General features: G+C 42.6%; 1 protein-coding gene across 32 annotated transcripts in view; it reads right to left on the bottom strand.

The window, feature by feature from the left end:
- Nucleotides 1-20,855, bottom strand: part of kcnma1a (potassium large conductance calcium-activated channel, subfamily M, alpha member 1a) — a 292,474-nt gene that overhangs the window by 174,219 nt on the left and 97,400 nt on the right. For all 32 annotated transcript variants that reach the window (XM_036960270.1, XM_036960275.1, XM_036960268.1 and 29 more), the window contains exon 2: nt 17,204-17,374. In XM_036960270.1, coding sequence (XP_036816165.1) covers nt 17,204-17,374 — 171 coding nt within the window. The remainder of the gene's footprint in view (nt 1-17,203; nt 17,375-20,855) is intronic.

The following is a 20,855-nucleotide window of genomic DNA, read 5'->3' on the forward strand; positions in this document are numbered from 1 at the left end:
GAGGCAATAGGGTGCCATTTCACAACGCAGACACTATCACCGTGCTCTACTATACAGAGGGTTCATGTGGATCGAAAATGTTATCTGACAGAGGGTTTGGTTGCCTTTTACTTTGAGGTTTGAGGGGGGAGAGGATAGTCATCATCCATCTTACAACAGGGGCCGTGTTACTGCAATAACAAGCTGTCCAACCAATAATACAGAGGTAGACATACAGCAGTACCCATCTCCTCCTCTCATTCCTCCTCTCTTCCTCTCACTCCCACTCGCTCTGACTCAGGCCTGGCTGGTGATGGATGGAGAGAAAGACTGACAGTGGACATACTAATACTCATATAGGCACAGTACAGTATGTTGGAATAAAGCAAACTCAGCATGTTGAAATAACACTGTTTCTGCACACAAACATGCATGTTTAAGTGTATGTTTTGTTTCACCAATTAGACCATATCAAGATCTTAGTAGAATGAGGTGGTATCCTGTCCGCTATGTGTGTCTGGGGTAGTTTTTAAAGGCAGATCTTTCAATGAGGTTTAAAGGTCCAAAGCAGCTGTTTTTATCTAAATATCAAATCATTTCTGGGCAACAATTAAGTGTAATTGTTTTCAATAAAATGTCTCAAAAAGAAACAAACATAGCTTCTTAGCAAAGAGCAATTCCTACAATTTCACAGTATTATTCAAACCTCCGTGTTGAAATATACATTTAAAACAGTGTCAATCACGTTTTTTGACTGCACTGGGCCTTTAAAGGGAGGTTTAATGAAATTGTTGAGTTGGTGGTGGTGGGTTGTGGATCGGTGACCATGCATGTGCAGGTTCTGGTCCATTTGCTGTGCGTCATTACTAAAGCTATGAGTCACCGCCTACTGACAGTGACCAGGCTGGCCACAGAATGTTGGTCTGTCTGACTGTCTGTTTGGCTGGCTAGCTAGCTGTCCGCCTGTCTGTTTGTATGCCCGTGTTTTGCACTAGCATGCCATCCTTGCTGAACAACAATCTCAATAAACAGGCTCTGCAGCTCCTGAGCTGGAGATTTCAGCTGCGCATAAATAATAATCAAATGCAGACAGAATGTCATTCTCCAGGAAGGCCATTTTTAATGACCTCAGAGCACATGGTTTGTTTTGAAATCCACAGTTCAGTGGCCTTTCTGTAATTAGCTAAGGGTTTTGGGATAACTGTAGAATAAACCACAGAATACAAAGTCTGACAGGCATCAGAGCTATGGTATTGTGTAAACGCAACTCTACCAAATAATGAAATGGTCCGATATTTAGTACAAACACAGCATACTTCCCAAGATGAAGTTTCTGCCTTTTTCTCCTTGAAAAGGATTGTCATTCATCAAAACTGCTGGTCATTAATCAACTGTGTCGTCTTTCCACTGAGTCCTTAAACAGTTTGAATTTGTGATTGTTCTCTAAAGAAAAGTCACTGTTCTCATTGTGAACTGTCTTGAACCCTTTAGTTTGAAGGAAACAATGAATGAAGATGCCACAAATGTCTCGGGCCCGGGACATAATGATAAGTCATGTGTGACCCTGATCCAATAAGAAGCCTTGAGGACAGGTAGGTAGCAAATGAAACATCACTGTCTGTCTGTCTGGTGGTCTGACCTTTCAGACCGTCGGATGGAGGGAGGAGGATGGATAGAGGGAGGAGAATAAACGAGTCTGGATCATTCTAATAACGCTCCAGGTGACAAACAGGGTGTTTAATGGAGAGAGGCGAGACAGAGGAGAGGAAAAATGAGGGAACAAGGGTGAGACTCCTTAGGTGGGGAAATAATCACGACAAGCCAGTAAAAGGGATTGCAGTGGGAATCAGTCATTGGGACAAATTGAGGACTCCCATTTTCAGATTGTAAAACCACAAGGTGTGTTACAAAACAAGGCTGTTCCCTCTGTTAACCATGGTAGAAGGTAATGGAAGAGCCACACACAGAAACTAGACCTCTAAATGATAATACAAGCCCCCAACATAGAAGTCACAGAGTAGACCTGTTGCAATGCATTTTGTTCATTAGTTGTGTAAAATGCATATTTTAGCAACATACCACAATAACAATGGTTGCATACATTTTTTTTCACGAATGACCAATGACTCAACCCAAGCCCTTCCAAAACCTAAACCATCTGGTTTGAAAAATATTATCAGGACAACACATTTATGTCTTGTGCTCACAGTAGACATCGAGCATCATGTCTCTGCTGGTGTAGTAAGAGAACTGTTGGTGTCTTTGAATTCATACTAGGTCAAAGTATACAGTGTCAAGGTAGCCTGCCCTGTCCCTACCCTCTCCTCTAATTTTCTCCCTTCCCTATTCCCTCGACTCCTTTCCTCCCTTATCTTCTCCCTATCCCCTCGACTCCTTTTCTCCCTTCCCCCTATCCCCTCGACTCCTTTTCTCCCTTCCCTTCTCCCTTCCCTTCTCCCTATCCCCTCGACTCCTTTCCTCCCTTATCTCCTCCCTATCCCCTCGACTCCTTTCCTCCCTTATCTCCTCCCTATCCCCTCGACTCCTTTCCTCCCTTCCCCCTATCCCCTCGACTCCTTTCCTCCCTTCCCCCTATCCCCTCGACTCCTTTCCTCCCTTCCCCCTATCCCCTCAACTCCTTTTCTCCCTTCCCCCTATCCCCTCAACTCCTTTTCTCCCTTCCCCCTATCCCCTCGACTCCTTTTCTCCCTTCCCTTCTCCCTATCCCCTCGACTCCTTTTCTCCCTTCCCTTCTCCCTATCCCCTCGACTCTTTTCCCTGTCTTATACCTCCTCCATACCCTCCCTTCCCTTCTCCCTATCCCCTCGACTCTTTTCCCTGTCTTATACCTCCTCCATACCCTCCCTTCCCTCGCCGACTCAGCAGAGCAGCAACATTTCTCAGGTGACATCAACCCGTCTTAATACCCATCAGCCCCGTGGCCTCACCTGTCAGCCTGAGATTCCCCTGGCATGTCAAATATCTGTCTACTGTACAATACCATTAAATCAGGTTACATGACATATAGTACAGTATGCCCATTAGGGTTCATTTACAGTCTGCACAGTCGGAGTTAAGGTCAGTGTCAACACTGTGTGCTCAAATACAAGATATAATCCTCATATTGGGTTGTAACCTCCACTCAGGTCTCCTTTGTAAGTACATCTTGGAGGTGGTGACCTAGCTACTGGGATTCTCCCATTCAGTTAGACTAAATTAGTGTCAGTGTCCGGGAGGGAGTTCTCAATACCTTTGATGGGCTGGTTATCTGTGTGTATTTCTTTCCGTCCGTCTCTTCGGTAGGGGGTTCTTGTTCTATGGCACTGCATTGGTCACGTCTCTCTCTGCAGTCAGACCCCTTATCCATCTATCAACTTATACACTGAGTATATAAAACATTAAGGACACCTGCTCTTTTCATGACAGACTGACCAGGTGAATCCAGGTGAAAGCTATGATCCCTTATTGATGTCACCTGTTAAATCCACTTCAATCAGTGTAGATGAAGGGGAGGAGACAGGTTAAAGAAGGATTTTTAAGCCTTGAGACAATTGAAACATGGATTGTGTACGTGTACCATTCAGAAGGTGAATGGGCAAGACAAAAGATTGAAATGTCTTTGAACAGGGTATGGTAATAAATGCCAAGCAAACCGCTTTGCATCAAGAACTGCAACACTGCTGGGTTTTTCACGCTCAACAGTTTCTCGTGTGTATCAAGAATGGTCCACCACCCAATGGACACCCAGCCAAATTGACACAACAGTGAGAAGCACTGGAGTCAACATGGGCCAGCATCCCTGTGGAACGTTTTCAGCACCTTGTAAAGTCCATGCCCTGACTAATTGAGACTGTTCTGAGGGCAAAAAGTGGGAGTGCAACTCAATATTAGGAAGGTGTTCTTAAAGTTTTGTACACTCAGTTTACAGTGGCTTGCGAAAGTATTCACCCCCCTTGGCATTTTTCCTATTGTGTTGCTTTACAACCTGGAATTAAAATTGATTTTTTTGGGTGTTTGTATCATTTCATTTACACAACATGCCTATCATGTAGAAGATGCAAAATATTTCTTATTGTGAAACAAACAAGAAATAAGACTAAAAAACAGAAAACTTGAGCGTGCATAACTATTCACCCCCAAAATATCAATACTTTGTAGAGCCACCTTTCTCAATAATTACAGCTGCAAGTCTCTTGGGGTATGTCTCTATAAGCTTGGCACATCTAGCCACTGCGATTTTTGCCCATTCTTCAAGGCAAAACTGCTCCAGTTCCTTCAAGTTGGATGGGTTCCGCTGGTGTACAGTAATCTTTAAGTCGTACCACAGATTCTCAATTGGATAAAGGTCTGGGCTTTGACTAGGCCATTCCAAGACATTTAAATGTTTCCCCTTAAACCACTCGAGTGTTGCTTTAGCAGTATGCTTAGGGTCATTGTCTTGCTGGAAGGTGAACCTCCATCCCAGTCTCAAATCTCTGGAAGACTGAAACAAGTTTCCCTCAAGGATTTCCCTGTATTTAGCGCCATCCATCATTTCTTCAATTCTGACCAGTTTCCCAGTCCCTGCTGATGAAAAACATCCCCACAGGGATGGTATTCTCAAGGTGATGAGAGGTGTTGGGTTTGTGCCCGACACATTGTTTTCCATGATGACCAAAAAGCTCATAAAGCACAGCTTTGTGGAATGTACGACTTAAAGTGGTACTATGGACAGATATTCCAATCTCCGCTGTGGAGCTTTGCAGCTCCTTCAGGGTTATCCTTGGGATTTTTGTTGCCTCTCTGATTAATGCCCTCCTTGCCTGGTCCGTGAGTTTTTGTGGGTGGCCCTCTCTTGGCAGGTTTGTTGTGGTGCCATATCCTTTCCATTTTTTAATAATGGATTTAATGGTGCTCCTTGGGATGTTCAAAGTTTCTGATAATTTTTTTAGAACCCAACCCTGATCTGTACTTCTCCACAACTTTGTCCCTGGCCTGTTTGGATAGCTCCTTTGTCTTCTTGGTGCCGCTTGCTTGGTGGTGCCCCTTGCTTAGTGGTTTGCAGACTCTGGGGCCTTTCAGAACAGGTATATATATATATATATATATATTGAGATCATGTGACACTTAAATAAAGTCCACCTGTGTGCAATCTATCACCAAATCTTATTTAGGGGCTTCATAGCAAAGGGGATGAATACATATGCACGCACAACTTTTTTAGTTTTTTTCACTTCACCAATTTGGTCTATTTTGTGTGTGTCCATTACATGAAATCCAAATAAAAATATATTTAATTTACAGGTTGTAATGCAACAAAATAGGAAAAACGCCAAGGGGGATGAATACTTTTTCAAGGCACTGTATATCCACCAGTATTGTAGAGGACTGATGCAAGCAGAAGCCACACCCATGTCTCTCTCTGCAGTTAGTCCTACAGAGCTACTGCTAGTATAGTGTATTATAAAGGACCCTTGCAGTAGGGGACTGACTCTTGAAGAAGCCACAACCATGTCTCTCTCCTTTCTGCAGTCAGTCCCCTTACCCATCTTATTGTGTTATAATTATAGAGGACTCTAGCAGAAGCCACACCCATGTCTCTCTGCACTCAGTCCGTCCATCAGTCCCCGGGTCTCAGCCTGTATAAACAGTCATCCATCAACAGACCGCATGACTGAATCAATGCTGGATTGGATTGCCATCGATTCCTCTGATAAATTATGGCAAAAGACAAATAAGCTGTGTATGGCTAACTACCATACGATTTGGCCCGGGCACGAATGCATGCACGCACGCACACACACAAACCCTGTGCCAGCTGAGACAACGCGACAGACAGAATATGAAACTATGAGACTCTTAAACAACAAACTAGATTCAATTGAGTTGCATTATGTGAGAGCACACTCTCTGTGGCGATACATCATTACACTAGATGTGGGAAGAAGAGATGAGGAAGAGATGGATTTCCTGGATAGGCTGCTATTCTCTGAGAGACAATTTAGAGAGGACGGACGTGGCATCCACTTCTAAACCAGGCTGTCTCTATGGCTGTGGACACTGTTTAAGATATCAATTTTAGTGTGTGTTGATGACAGCAGCAGATCAGCTCCACATACAAACACGCTCCATGGGAGAAGATAATTAGCCTTTACCAGCCCAGTACACAATTAACTACACACATTGCAAAACTAACTACACAACAGTGGAAACTGTCTACAACACAGTTATCCAAGCCCCAAGTCCCAGTAGGACTTGGATAGAGACAGGATAGAGGGGGTCAGTACTGTGTGTGGAAACAGGGATAAGAGGATAGAGGAGAGAGTGGTTTCAAGTTTCATTTTCAAGAGCAAAAGTGCAATGAAATGCCTTTCTTGCCAGTTATTTTCCCAAATCAATATACAGTACTACAAAATAAAATAGAACAAAAATACATAATACATATAAATAAGAAGAACACAACAAAATCAGTAAGCTATATACTGGGTTAATTCCAGTGTCAGTGCCTTAGCATATTTACAATGTGCAGGGATAAGAGGTAGATATGTATAAGGGTAAGGTGACAAGGCATTAGGATATACAGTGTCTTTGGAAAGTATTCAGACCCCTTGACTTTTTACACATTTTGTTACAGCCTCATTCTAAAATGTATTAAAATGTATGTTTCCCTCATCAATCTACACACAAAACCCAATAATGACAAAGCAAAAATAGGTTTAAAGAAATGTTGCTAATTCATAAAAAATGTAAAACTGAAATATCACATTTGCATAAGTACTCAGACCTTTTACTCAGTACCTTGTGGAAGCACCTGTGGTAGCAATTACAGCCTTGAGTCTTCTTGGGTATGACGCTACAAGCTTGTCACACTTGTATTTGGAGAGTTTCTCCCATTCCTCTCTGCAGACCCTCACAAGCTCTGTCAGGTTGGATGGGGAGCGTTGCTGCACAGCTATTTTCAGGTCTCTCCAGAGTTCGATCAGGTTCAAGTCAGGGCTCTGGCTGGGCCTCTCAACGACTTTCAGAGACTTGTCCCGAAGCCACTCCTGCATTGTCTTGGCTGTGTGCTTAGGGTCGTTGTCCTGTTGGAAGGTGAACCTTCACCCCCAGTCTGAGGTCTTGAGCGCTGTGGAGCAGGTTTTCATTAAGGATCTCTCTGTACTTTTCTCAGTTCATCTTTGCCTTTATCCTGACTAGTCTCCCAGTCCCTACCACTGAAAAACTTCCCCATAGCATGATGCTGCCACCACCATGCTTCACCTTAGGGATGGTGCCAGGTTTCCTCCAGACCTGACACTTAGCATTCAAAAAAGTTCAACTCAGATAGTCCATGTAGGCATTTTGTTAGTTATTTAGCAGTCTTATGGGGATAGAAGCTGTTCAGGAGGCTGTTGCTGTCAGACTTGTTGCTCAGGTACAGCTTGCCGTGCGGAAGCAGAGAGAATGGCTAAGTTGGCTGGAGTTTTCCGGGCCTTCCTCTGACACCACCTGATATCGAGGTCCTGGATGGCAGGGAACTTGGCTCCAGTAATGTACTATGCTGTCCGCACCACCCTCTGTAGCGCCATGCGATGTGGATAGAGGGATCAAGTGAGAGAGAGAGAGCGAGATGGCCACCGCCACAGGGTTGGGAAAAGGCCATGACAGCAGATGGTTACTGGTTCCCACCCAAGATCCCATAAAACAAGAAAGATGTCTGCTCTGACCCATTTCTGCCTGCAGTCTGGTCCTGCAGAGTCCAGTAATAGCAGGGAGAAGAAAGAGGACTATATCAATAATAGAGAGGATATAATCCTTCACTGGAAGCATTCCCTTCCTCTCCACATTATGAGATTACAGTTAACCCGGAGGTCTATAGACCAGGGACATGGTGAGTGGATTAACCATTTACTGTAGTGTCACAACCTGCTGAGTCACTCAGATACTCTTCTTTTGTCTTTTCATATTGCTATAAAGCGTCTCTCACTCCGACAGACAGACAGACAGACAGAGCGAGCGAGCGAGCAAGCGAGAGAAGCTGGCAGGCGGTCACTCCTACCATCTCTTTAATATTTGAATAATCTCCAAATATTCTGTCTGCAGTACTCTAGTAATTCACATTGAATTTGGAACCATACATGCTTATTCTACCAACTCCATATCCGTCAGTAGAACATTTGGGTCAATTTAGTTTTTCCCTCTCTAATGGTTAAGGTTAACACATACAGGAACAGACAGAGCGATAAATGTAACTACCATTCCCTTAATGTTCCACAAGATGAGAATGATGATCTGTTGGAAAATGAGGACGTGTGTGTGTGTGTGTGCACCTGCTCACTGTTGCTTACATGGGAGATTGATGTGATGAGCTATAATGGGTTTCAGTGATTCAACCCGGGTATTGGCTCCCATTAAGACAACAACAAACACACACACAGGCTTATCTGCACCTGCTCACTGTTGCTTCCATGTGAGATCAATGTGATGAGCTGTAATGGTTTCAGTGATTCAGCCCGGGTATTGGCTCCCATTAAGACAACACACACACACAAACCTATATTGAACTATGCTGCTGGAATCTGGGGTTGTAAAGAAGCCAAGACAGGGCTAACTCTATTCAGAACAGAGCCAGAAGATGTTACTTTAGCTTGCTCCAAGCCTTGCTATTCAAGGAGACATGGGATGGGAGCCTAGTGAAAATAAGACAGAGGGGTGAAATTATTAGGTTATGAAACCGTGTTATTAATATGCCAGGGGACAGAATAACAAAACATATTTTCAACTGGGATAAAACACACAATTACCCTTGGACAAAGGATCTCAATGTCATAATTCAGGAAGCTGATCTACAATACGTATTTAGAAATACGTTACGATGCATTGTCAACATGATCCAACACAAGTTCACCCTCAAAGAAAAATGGTCAACTGATATATGGCTAAAGCCAAAACTCATAACTTCTAACCAGATCAAATCACCTATGATCCAGAACCCTATGTCACCTCTCACCTAACAAGAAATCAAAAGATCCTTGTGGGCTCAGTTGAGAACAGGGATACTGGCTCTGGAAATTGAAGGTAGGTTCAATGACATAAATGAGAAGATCAATAATTAACTGCATGTATTTTACTGTACTTTATATGATTTAAGAAACCAGACCTATTCTGGAGTAGTGATGAAGAGGAACTTGAATGGCTATTCAGTACAGAAGTGTTCCTGGTTGTGCATTTTATTTACAAAGCTTGAAAGGCAGGACAACATAAGTTCTATAACTGAAAGATTTTTGTTATGCGTTTCAATATTTTTTTGTTTCAGTAGGAATGCAATTGAGCATGTATGTATTAGAGGTCGACCGATTAATCGAAATGGCCGATTAATTAGGGCCGATTTCAAGTTTTCATAACAATCGGAAATCGGTAATTTGGGATTTTTTTATTTTATTTAATCTTTATTTAACTAGACAAGTTAGTTAAGAACGCATTCTTATTTTCAATGATGGCCTAGGAACGGTGGGGTTAACTGCCTTGTTCAGGGGCAGAACGACAGATTTTTACCTTGTCAGCTCAGCGATTCAATCTTGCAACCTTACGGTTAACTAGTCCAACGCTCTAACCACCTGCCTCACGGGGAGCCTGCCTGTTACGCGAATGCAGTAAGAAGCCGAGGTAAGTTGCAAGCTAGCGTTAAACTTAATCAATCCTAATCATTAGTTATAACTACACATGGTTGATGATATTACTAGTTTATCTAGCGAAAAAGGACTGTCGTTGCTCCAACGTGTACCTAACCATAAACACCAATGCCTTTCTTAAAATCAGTACACAGAAGTATATATTTTTAAACCTGCATATTTAGCTAAAAGAAATCCTGGTTAGCAGGCAAAATTAACCAGGTGAAATTGTGTCACTTCTCTTGCGTTCATTGCACGCAGAGTCATGATATATGCAACAGTTTGGGCCGCCTGGCTCATTGCGAACTAATTTGCCAGAATATTACGTAATTATGACATAACATTGAAGGTTGTGCAATGTTACAGGAATATTTAGACTGATGGATTCCACCCGTTAGATAAAATAGGAACGGTTCCGGATTTCACTGAAAGGATAAACGTCTTGTTTTCGAGATGATAGTTTCCGGATTCGGCCATATTAAATGACCTAAGGCTTGCATTTCTGTGTGTTATTATGTTATAATTAAGTCTATGATTTAATAGAGCAGTCTGACCGAGCGATGCGTTTTGCCAGCAGCTCTGCTGTTTATGACTTCAAGCCTATCAACTCCCAAGATGAGGCTGGTGTAACGATGTGATGTGAAATGGCTAGCTAGTTAGCGGGGTGCGTGCTAATAGCGTTTCAAACGTCACTCGCTCTGACACTTGGAGTAGTTGTTCCCCTTGCTCTGCATGGATAACGCTGCCTCGAGCGTGGCTGTTGTCGTTGTGTTCCTGGTTCGAGCCCAGGTAGGAGCAAGGAGAGGTACGGAAGCAAAACTGTTACACTGGCAATAATAAAGTGCCTATAAGAACATCCAATAGTCATAGGCATATGAAATACAAATGGTAGAGAGAGAAATAGTCCTATAAATCCTATAATAACTACAACCTAAAACTTCTTACCTGGGAATATTAAAGACTCATGTTAAAAGGAACCACCAGATTTCATATGTTCTCATGTTCTGAGCAAGGAACTTAAACGTTAGCTTTCTTACATGGCACATATTGCACTTTTACTTTCTTCTCCAACACTTTGTTTTTGCATTATTTAAACCACATTGAACATGTTTCATTATTTATTTGAGGCTAAATTTATTTTATTGATGTATTATAAAAAAATAAAATAAGTGTTCATTCAGTATTGTTGTAATTGTCGTTATTACAAATACATTTAAAAAATAGTCCGATTAATCGGTATCAGCTTTTTTTGTCCTCCAATAATCGGTATCGGCGTTGAAAAATCATAATCGGTCGACCTCTAGTATGTATGCATTTAAGAACTTGTCACGACTTCCGCCGAAGTTGGCTCCCCTGCCTGTTCGGGCGGTGCTCGGCGGTCGTTGTCACCGGCCACGATCCCTTTTTCGTTTGTCTTTTTGTTTTGTCTTATTAGTTTTACCTGTGTCAGAACTGCTTCAATTCATCGGGGTATGGACTCTACAAGGTGTTGAAAGTAGTCCACAGGCCTATGTTGACTCCAATGCTTCTCACAGTTGTGTCAAGTTGGCTGGATGTCCTTTGGGTGGTGGACCATTTTAGATACACACGGGAAACTGTTGAGCGTGAAAAACCCAGCAGCGTTGCAGTTCCTGACACAAACCGGTGCGCCTGGCACCTACTACCATACCCCGTTCAAAAGGCACTAAAATATTTTGAATGCCACACATAATCCATGTCTCATCCTTCTTTAACCTATCTCCTCACCTGCATCTATACTGATTGAAGTTGATTTAACAAATGACTTCAATAAGGGATCATAGCTTTCACCTGGTCAGTATGTTGTGGAAAGAGCAGGTGTTCTTCAAGTGTTGTACACTCAGTATATGTACGTACACTACAGTGCCTTCGGAAAGTATTCAGACACCATAACTTTTTCCACATTTTGTTACGTTACAGCCTTATTCAAAAATTAATTATATAGTTTTTTTCCCCACTCATCAATCGAATCACAATATCCCATCATGACAGAGCAAAAACAGGTTTTTAGAAATGTTAGCAAATTTATCACAAATAAACTGAAATATCAGATTTACATAAGTATTCAGACCCTTTACTCAGTACTTTGTTGAAGCACCTTTGGCAGCCTCAAGTATTTTTTATTTAACTAGGCAAGACAGTTAAGATTTGTACCTTGGGTATTGTACCTCGTCTTCTTGGGTATGACTCTACAAACTTGGCACGCCTGTAATTGGGAAGTCTCTTCCATTCTTTTTTGCAGATCTTCTCAAGCTCTATCAGGTTGGATGGGGATTGTCGCTGAACAGCTATTTTCAGGTCTCTTCAGAGATGTTCGGATCGCTCTGTATTTTGCTCTGTTAAAACTTGTTGAGGATAGGGGGCAGTATTTTCACTTTGGATGAATTGCGTGCCCATAGTGAACTGCATCCTACTCTGTCCTAGATTGCTAATATATGCATATTATTATTACTATTGGATAGAAAACACTCTGAAGTTTCTAAAACTGTTTGAATTATGTCTGTGAGTATAACAAAACTCATAGGGCAGGCAATCTTCCAAACAAGAAGTGAAATTCTGAATGTGGGTAAACTTTGACGTCATCGCCCCCTCCTTTCCCAACAAGATATGGATCTGGTAGCACTTCCTACGCCTTCCACTAGATGTCCTCATTCAGTAGAAATTGGAATGGAGCTTTTGGTGTGAACTTTGACAGAATGGGAGGGGAAATAGTCACGGTCTTAGCAGAATGCAATTTCCCTGTGGCGCATTTCTCTGTGGGTGCCACCGTCGTTCCATTTGGCTGCAGCTGAAAACGTATGATCCGGTTGGAACGTTATTGGATATATATGAAAATAACATCCTGAAGATTGATTCTCTACTTAGTTTGACCAGTTTATTCGACCTGGAATATATATTTTTGAAGTTTTCGTGCGAGTTGTCCTGGACCGGCGTCAGCTTTTGGGCACGTGAGCTGAAAGTGGTAGCAAATGCAGCTAATTGGACACTAGTATTGGACATTATGGAACAAAACAACGATTTATTGTGGAACTAGGACTCCTTGCACTGAATTCTGATGAAAGATCATCAAAGGTAAGGGAATATTTATGATGTAATTTCGTATTTCTGTTGACTCCAACATGGCGGAGAAATACTTTTACGTCTGAGCGCTGTCTCAGATTATTGCATGGTAGGCTTTTTCCGTAACGTTTAAAAAAAATCTTACACAGCGGTTGCATTAAGAACCAGTGTATCTTTAATTATATGTAGAACATGTATCTTAAGTCAAAGTTTATGATGAATATTTCTGTTATCTGGCGTAGCTTTCTATAATTACTCCGGATATTTTGGAGGCATTTCTGAACATGGCGTCAATGTAAACCGAGATTTGTGGATATTAATATGCATATTATCGAACAAAACATAAATGTTTTGTGTAACATGTCATGAGTGTCATCTGATGAAGATTTTCAAAAGGTTAGTGATTCATTTTATCTCTAATCCTGCTTTTGTGACTACGTTTGGCTGGAAAAAATGGCTGCGTTTTTCCTTTGATTTGTTGGTGGTCTAATATAAATATATGTTGTGTTTTCGCTGTAAAACATTTTAAAAATTGGACATGATGGGTAGATGAACAAGATGTTTTTCTTTCATTTGAGGTATTGGACTTGTTAATGTGTGAAAGTTAAATATTTCTAAAGAATATTTTTGAATTCCCTGCGCCACCTTTTCAGCTGAATGGGGGGGGGGGGGTGGAGTTCCCCACATAACAGGTTTTAATGTGTGATGTGATCTTCCTGTCTGGGTTGGCGCTCCCCCTTGGGTTGTGCCGTGGCGGAGATCTTTGTGGGCTATACTCGGCCTTGTCTTTGGATGGTAAGTTGGTGGTTGAAAATATCCCTCTAGTGGTGCGGGGGCTGTGCTTTGGCAAAGTGGGTGGGGTTATGTCCTTCCTGTTTGGCCCTGTCCGGGGGTATCATCGGATGGGGCCACAGTGTCTCCTGATCCCTCCTGTCTCAGCCTCCAGTATTTATGCTGCAGTAGTTTATGTGTCGGTGGGCTAGTGTCAGTTTGTTATATCTGGAGTACTTCTCCTGTCTTATCCGGTGTCCTGTGTGAATTTAAGTATGCTCTCTCTAATTCTCTCTTTCTTTCTCTCTCTCGGAGGACCTGAGCCCTAGGATCATGGCTCAGGACTACCTGGCATCCCCATAGCATGATGTGGCCACCGTTGTGATGGTGCAAGGGTTCCTCCAGACATGACTCTTAGCATTCAGGCCAAAGAGTTCAATCTTGGTTTCATCAGGCCAGAAAATCTTGTTTCTCATGATCTGAGAGTCTTTAGGTGTCATTTGGCAAACTCCAAGCGGGCTGTCATGTGCCTTTACTGAGTGGCTTCTGTCTGGCCACTCTACTAAGGAGACCTGAGTGGTATAGTGCTGCAGAGATGGTTGTCCTTCTGGAAGGTTCTTCAATCTCCACAGAGGAACTCTGGAGCTCTGTCAGAGTGACCATTGGGTTCTTGATCACCTCCCTGACCAAGGCCCTTCTCCCCCGATTGCTCAGTTTGGAAGAGTCTTGCTGGTTCCAAACTTCTTCCATTTAAGAATGATGGAGGCCACTGTTCTTGGGGACCTTCAATACCGTCAACATGTTTGGTGCCCTTCCCCAGATCTGTTTCTGAACACAATCCTGTCTTGGAGCTCTACGGACCTTTGTCCCCATGGCTGGGTTTTTGCTCTGACATGGACTGTCAACTGTGGGGCCTTATATAGACAGGTGTGTGGCTTTCCAAATCATGTCCAATCAATTGAATTTACCACAGCTGGACTCCAATCAAGTTGTTGAAACATCTCCAGGATGATCAATGGAATCAGGATGCACCTGAGCTCAATTTCGAGTATCATAGCAAAGGGTCTGAATAGTTATGTAAATAAGGTAACTGTTTTATATTTTTAATAGATTTGTCATTATGGGGTATTGCGTGTAGATTAAAACCAGTTGAGTCTATGGGGGCGCTATTTCATTATTGGATAAAAAAACGTGCCCGTTTTAAGCGCAATATTTTGTCACGAAAAGATGCTCGACTATGCATATAATTGACAGCTTTGGAAAGAAAACAGTCTAACGTTTCCAAAACTGCAAAGATATTATCTGTGAGTGCCACAGAACTCATGCTACAGGCGAAACCAAGATGAAACTTCAAACAGGAAATGAGCAGAATTTCTGAAGCTCTGTTTTCCAATGTCTCCTTATATGGCTGTGAATGCACCAGGAACGAGCCTGCGCTTTCTGTCGTTTCTTCAAGATGTCTGCAGCATTGTGACGTATTTGTAGGCATATCATTGGAAGATTGGCCATAAGAGACTACATTTTCCAGGGGTCCGCCCGGTGTCCTTCGTCTAAATTGGTGCGTAATCTTCAGTCGCGGGCATTTTCTCCTGGGATTCAGGACAGAAAGCACACTTCCACGAACGATATATCATCGAAGAGATATGTGAAAAACACCTTGAGGATTGGTTCTAAACAACGTTTGCCATGTTTCAGTCGATATTATGGAGTTAATTTGGAAAAAAGTTCGGCGTTTTGATGACTGGATTTTCGTTTGTTTTTGGTAGCCAAACGTGACGCACCAAACGGAGCGATTTCTCCTAAACAAATAATCTTTCAGGAAAAACTGAACATTTGCTATCTAACAGAGTCTCCTCATTGAAAACATGTGAAGTTCTTCAAAGGTAAATTATTTTATTTGAATGCTTTTCTGGTTTTTGTGAAAATGTTGCCTGCTGAATGCTAACGCTAATGCTAACGCTAAATGCTACGCTAGCTAGCTACTGTTACACAAATGATTGTTTTCCTATGGTTGAGAAGCATATTTTGAAAATCTCAGATGACAGTGTTGTTAACAAAAGGCTAAGCTTGAGAGCTAGCATATTTATTTCATTTCATTTGCGATTTTCATGAATAGTTAACGTTGCGTTATGGTAATGAGCTTGAGGCTGTATTCACGATCCTGGATCCGGGATAGCTAAGTGCTAGAGGTTAATGAGATTTGTATTTTATTTAATCCATTTTAGAATAAGGCTGTAACATAACAACATTTTGAAAAATGCAAGGGGTCTGAATACTTTCTGAATACACTGCACATACACGTACCCCCTCGACAGAAGGCATTGGGGCGAAGCTGTGATAGGTGTATTTAGATTCCTCTGGAAATTAGCTAAGCCCCAGAGCACACTTGATCTTTATTAGCAGCAAAGTCATCAAGACCAGCACATGGACAGAGACCTAGGACTCTAAGCACATACATCGGTTACTTTATTTATCTTCCCTATGTCACTGAATCTACACAGTATACACACCACCCTGTGTGTGTGTTACCCATGTCCTGCACAGTTCAGATGATTGAGTACGGCTACACTGTAGTTGCTATGGTAACATGGAAACAGGCTCAGTGAACACAGACGCTCCTCGCAGCTTTGATCTGCAGAAAAGGCCTGGTGGATGGCAAGAGTCCCACAACACCGCCCACACACACTGTACATGTCAAGATGTGTGCAAACACTTGAAACATGCACACGCACACTCATTCACCTGCATACACACTTAATTGTTTAGAGTGCATTCCCATCATATCATTACAGCGTCAGTAAGCAGGCATATGGTGCAGAAACCTAGACAATATCACAGTAGGTGAGATATTTCTATGCAGAGTACTGCTCTATTCAGACCTCTGCTTAATTTCTCCTCAATATCAGACAGGTGCTTTAGAGAGGACACACCCCACCACACATATTCTAAGGAGACGTGAAGAATTCACATCTCACCAAATATTAACAATTACACTTTTAGGGTTGATTGTTTTATAGTTTTGTGTGTTTGTTTTGGCCAACGCTTCGAGTTTCGTATTTATTCAGTCCCCCAAAACACCAAACATCTACGAAAAACCTAAATCAATACCTTTTTATAAGCATTTGGTACTTTTTATAAGCATTTATTAGCCTGTATGTCTTACAATCAGGCTTATCATATGTTATATGTATCAATATTTCAAAAAAGAAAACATTCTACCTTTACAAATAAAAAATATGAGTTTCTTCCCTTTGTAAAATTTAGGAGTTTCCTTTGTCTGGTTTTAAATACAGCTCATGCTGGGAGTCCAGATGCTTTATTCCAGCCGTGCCTAGCAGACAGATTTATCATCAGCTGATTACACTGCAGCAGACGCAGACAAGGGGTCCTTTGCTCCCTCCCTCCAACCCCTGTGTACCCTGTCAGTCTTTGGTCACAAACACACACCACATGTTCTACACACCCTCCAATCTAACCGTAACGTAGCTGAGAATGTATCCCAGGAAATTGACATGCTATCCCAGTGGCATGACAATTTAATAACTCAGTAACTCAGTTATACTTCTGCTAGGTCTATTATGTCTGACATCACACACATTCTGACATAATATGAACTACAGGTAGAATATCTTCAGGGGTTTGAGATTGAGAGCAGCTCAAAATAAAAGCACCAACACACCCCTACACACACAGGCGCGCACACACACACACACACACACACACATAAACATGCTTCGGGCACATACCAGGACTCTGCCGGTGAGTGTCTGTGCTGATATCATGACCCCGGCCCAGTCCTTCACAGAGGTCATCCACCCCACCTCGCTGGCAGGTACCACTTCGTCCTTCTCATCAGGACCCTTAGGTGTCCCATCTGCTGCCTGACTGTTAGCAGGGTTATTCACCTTCTGGGCCTCCTGGAAGAAAGGGGGAGAGAGAGGTGGAGGAAAAAGAAAGAGATGGAGGAGAGAGAGAGAGATGGAGGAGAGAACGAGAGAGAGATGGAGAAGCAAGAGATTGGGGAGTGAGAGATGGAGAAAGAGAGACAGACAGAGAGAGAGAAAGATTGCGTTAACATTTTGTTGATCAGACACCTAAACTCAGCAAAAAAATAAATCACGTTGATTAATGTGCACTGTCCCTGTAAAAATCAAATAAACTCAAACTCAAACTGTCAACTGCGTTTATTTTCAGCAAATTTAACGTAAATATTTGTATGAACATAACAAGATTCAACAACTGAGACATAAACTGAACAAGTTCCACAGACATGTGACAAACAGAAATGTAATGTGTCCCTGAACAAAGGGGGGTCCAAATCAAAAGTAACAGTCAGTATCTGGTGTGGCCACCAGCTGCATTAAGTACTGCAGTGCATCTCCTCCTCATGGACTGTACCAGTTCTTGCTGTGAGATGTTACCCCCCTCTTCCACCAAGGCACCTGCAAGTTCCCAGACATTTCTGGGGGGGAATGGCCCTAGCCCTCACCCTCCGATCCAACAGGTCCCAGACGCGCTGAATGTCGCAAATCTGACCATCACCCCATGTGAGACAAAACCGCGACTCGTCAGTGAACAGCACTTTTTGCCAGTCCTGTCTGGTCCAGCAACGGTGGGTTTGTGCCCATAGGCGACGTTGTTGCCAGTGATGTATGGTGAGGACCTGCCTTACAACAGGCCTACAAGCCCTCAGTCCAGCCTCTCAGCCTATTGCGGACAGTCTGAGCACGGATGGAGGGATTGTGCGTTCCTGGTGTAACTCAGGCAGTTGTTGCTGCCATCCTGTACCTGTCCCACAGGTGTTGTTACACGTGGTCTGCCACTGCGAGGACGATCAGCTGTCCGTCCCGTCTCCCTGTAGCGCTGTCTTTGGCGTCTCACAGTACGGACATTGCAATTTATTGCCCTGGCCACATCTGCAGTCCTCATGCCTCCTTGCAGCATGCCTAAGGCACGTTCACGCAGGTGAGCAGGGACCCTGGGCATCTTTATTTTGGTGTTTTTCAGAGTCAGTAGAAAGGCCTCTTTAGTGTCTTAAGTTTTCATAACTGTGACCTTAATTGCCTACCGTCTGTAAGCTGTTAGTGTCTTAATGACCGTTCCACAGGTGCATGTTCATTAATTGTTTATGGTTCATTGAACAAGCATGGGAAACAGTGTTTAAACCATTTATAATGAAGAGCTGTGAAGTTTTAGGTTTTTACGAATTATCTTTGAAAGACAGGGTCCTGAAAAAGGGATGTTTATTTTTTTGCTGAGTTTATTATTTCATATAGAAATAGGGAATCATGACAGCTGCTCTAAAGGTTATATTTCTATCTGCAATGTTCTACAAGAGTATCTAGCACCATGTGCCTGAAAGGAGAGTGGGCTTGGAGGGTACATGTACTGTATAGCTCCACAAGGTGCCATCTAAAGTATTCATAGAATCTACCTAATTAATACATGACCATATGAACCGACACAAGATCTGCATTATAGTAAGAGGTCCAAGGTAGCAATCACTTGAGTCCCTATAGACAGTGTAATGGAGAGAAAGAGCTCTAGTATGTCAATGTGAGGCTCTGGCTTGCTGATGAATAAGAGTGGAGGTAAAGACACACACTTCCATCATATCGCACACTGTCAGGGTTGTCAAACACGCCTCTGCCATATGTTGAATGTGTGTTTGTTTGTGTGTGAGTGTGTATAGTCGTCGTTGCTTTTGCCCACATGGGCCTGCCTGTAAGTTCATTCATCCTAGGGGTGTATAGTGGCATACGACTAATGTTGTCATGCAGGCCCCTCAACCCTTCATCTTGTGACTGAATGAATGAGCAGAGCACAGTTGCATTGTAATGCATTGACTCGCCATACTCTGCAGTGCTACTTACGTACGCAGCTGCTTCGACATCCACTCACTCTAATAATACTTCCTTTGACATGTTTCCCCTTCAGCCATTAAGTTGCATGGTTTGATTGCAAGCACACACACAGTGCATACCGCCTGGCGAGGTAGAGTAAAGGTCAGCGTGTCACCGCTAGGCCCTTAAACCATAGGGTGTAGCCCAGCGAATGGCGTCACAGAGAATCCCTGGCACTCCAGTAACTTTCAGAGCTCTCGACTGGGGCCCGCTCTCCCTTCCAAGGAAGCTGGGTTGTATTAACGGCAGGGTAGGGGTTAATCTTTTATTACGACCCACTGACACTGCTCGTCCACTCTGGACCAGACCTGTGTTCAAACACTATGTGAAATCTTTCATATACTTTGAGCGTTTGAGTAAGTCTGCATCGAGTGTCAAATGGCTGGAGTTTAACGTTTTGGAACTTTTCAGGTGGTTCATTAAGTCAGGCAAACTCAATCAAGTCCATATAAAGTATTTGGAACGATTTAAAATAGTGTTTGCACCCGGGTATGCTCTGGACCGGCCGACAGACGAGTCAGAACCATACCAACGGAGTCTCTGGTTAATGGACTATGTGACGTCAGCAGACTGGGACAGTAGTGTGTGTTTGGGTGACATGATACTGTGTCTGACATCCTAAGGTATTCCAACAGTCTGAATACTGAACAGGTGGAAAATACCCAGAATACAACTGACCTACATGTATTGTTTTCTTTCCCCTTGGTTTGTTTGTGTATGACGCCACAGAGTCACAGCCCTGAGTTTTTCCTTGCCAGGCCATGATCATGGAAAACTCAGTGCCCTAGACATACTAATCCATCTCATTCCAAGAACTATGAAGCAAGAGAAGAAACACTATATATACACAAATGGACAGTACGCATAAAAAAAGGATACACACCTACTCATTCAAGTTTTTTTTTACTATTTTCTACATTGTAGAATAATAGTGAAGACTTCAAAACTATGAAATAATCATGTGGTTACAAAAAAAGTGTTAAACAAATCAAAATATATTTTATATTTGAGATTCATCAAAGTAGCCACCCTTTGCCTTGATGACAACTTTGCACACTCTTGGCATTCTCTCAACCAGCTTCATGAGATAGTCACCTGGAATGCATTTCAACTAACAGATATGCCTTGTTAAAAGTTAATTTCCTTCTTAATGCATTTCAGCCAATCAGTTGTGTTGTGACAAGGTAGGGGTGGTATATAGAAGATAGCCCTATTTGGTAAAAGACCAAGTCCATATTACGGCAAGAATAGCTCAAATAAGCAAAGAGAAATTACAGTCCGTTACTTTAAGACATGAAGGTCAGTCAATCCTGAACATTTCAAGAACTTTGAAAGTTTCTTCAAGCGCAGCGGCAAAAACCATCAAGTGCTATGATGAAACTTGATCTCATGCGAACCGCCACAGGAAAGGAAGACCCAGGGTTACCTCTGCTGCAGAGGATAAGTTCATTAGCGTCAACTGCACCTCAGATTGTAGCCCAAATAAGTAACAGAC

Source organism: Oncorhynchus mykiss, chromosome 23 (assembly GCF_013265735.2).
Source record: "Oncorhynchus mykiss isolate Arlee chromosome 23, USDA_OmykA_1.1, whole genome shotgun sequence".
Classification (NCBI taxonomy): domain Eukaryota; kingdom Metazoa; phylum Chordata; class Actinopteri; order Salmoniformes; family Salmonidae; genus Oncorhynchus; species Oncorhynchus mykiss.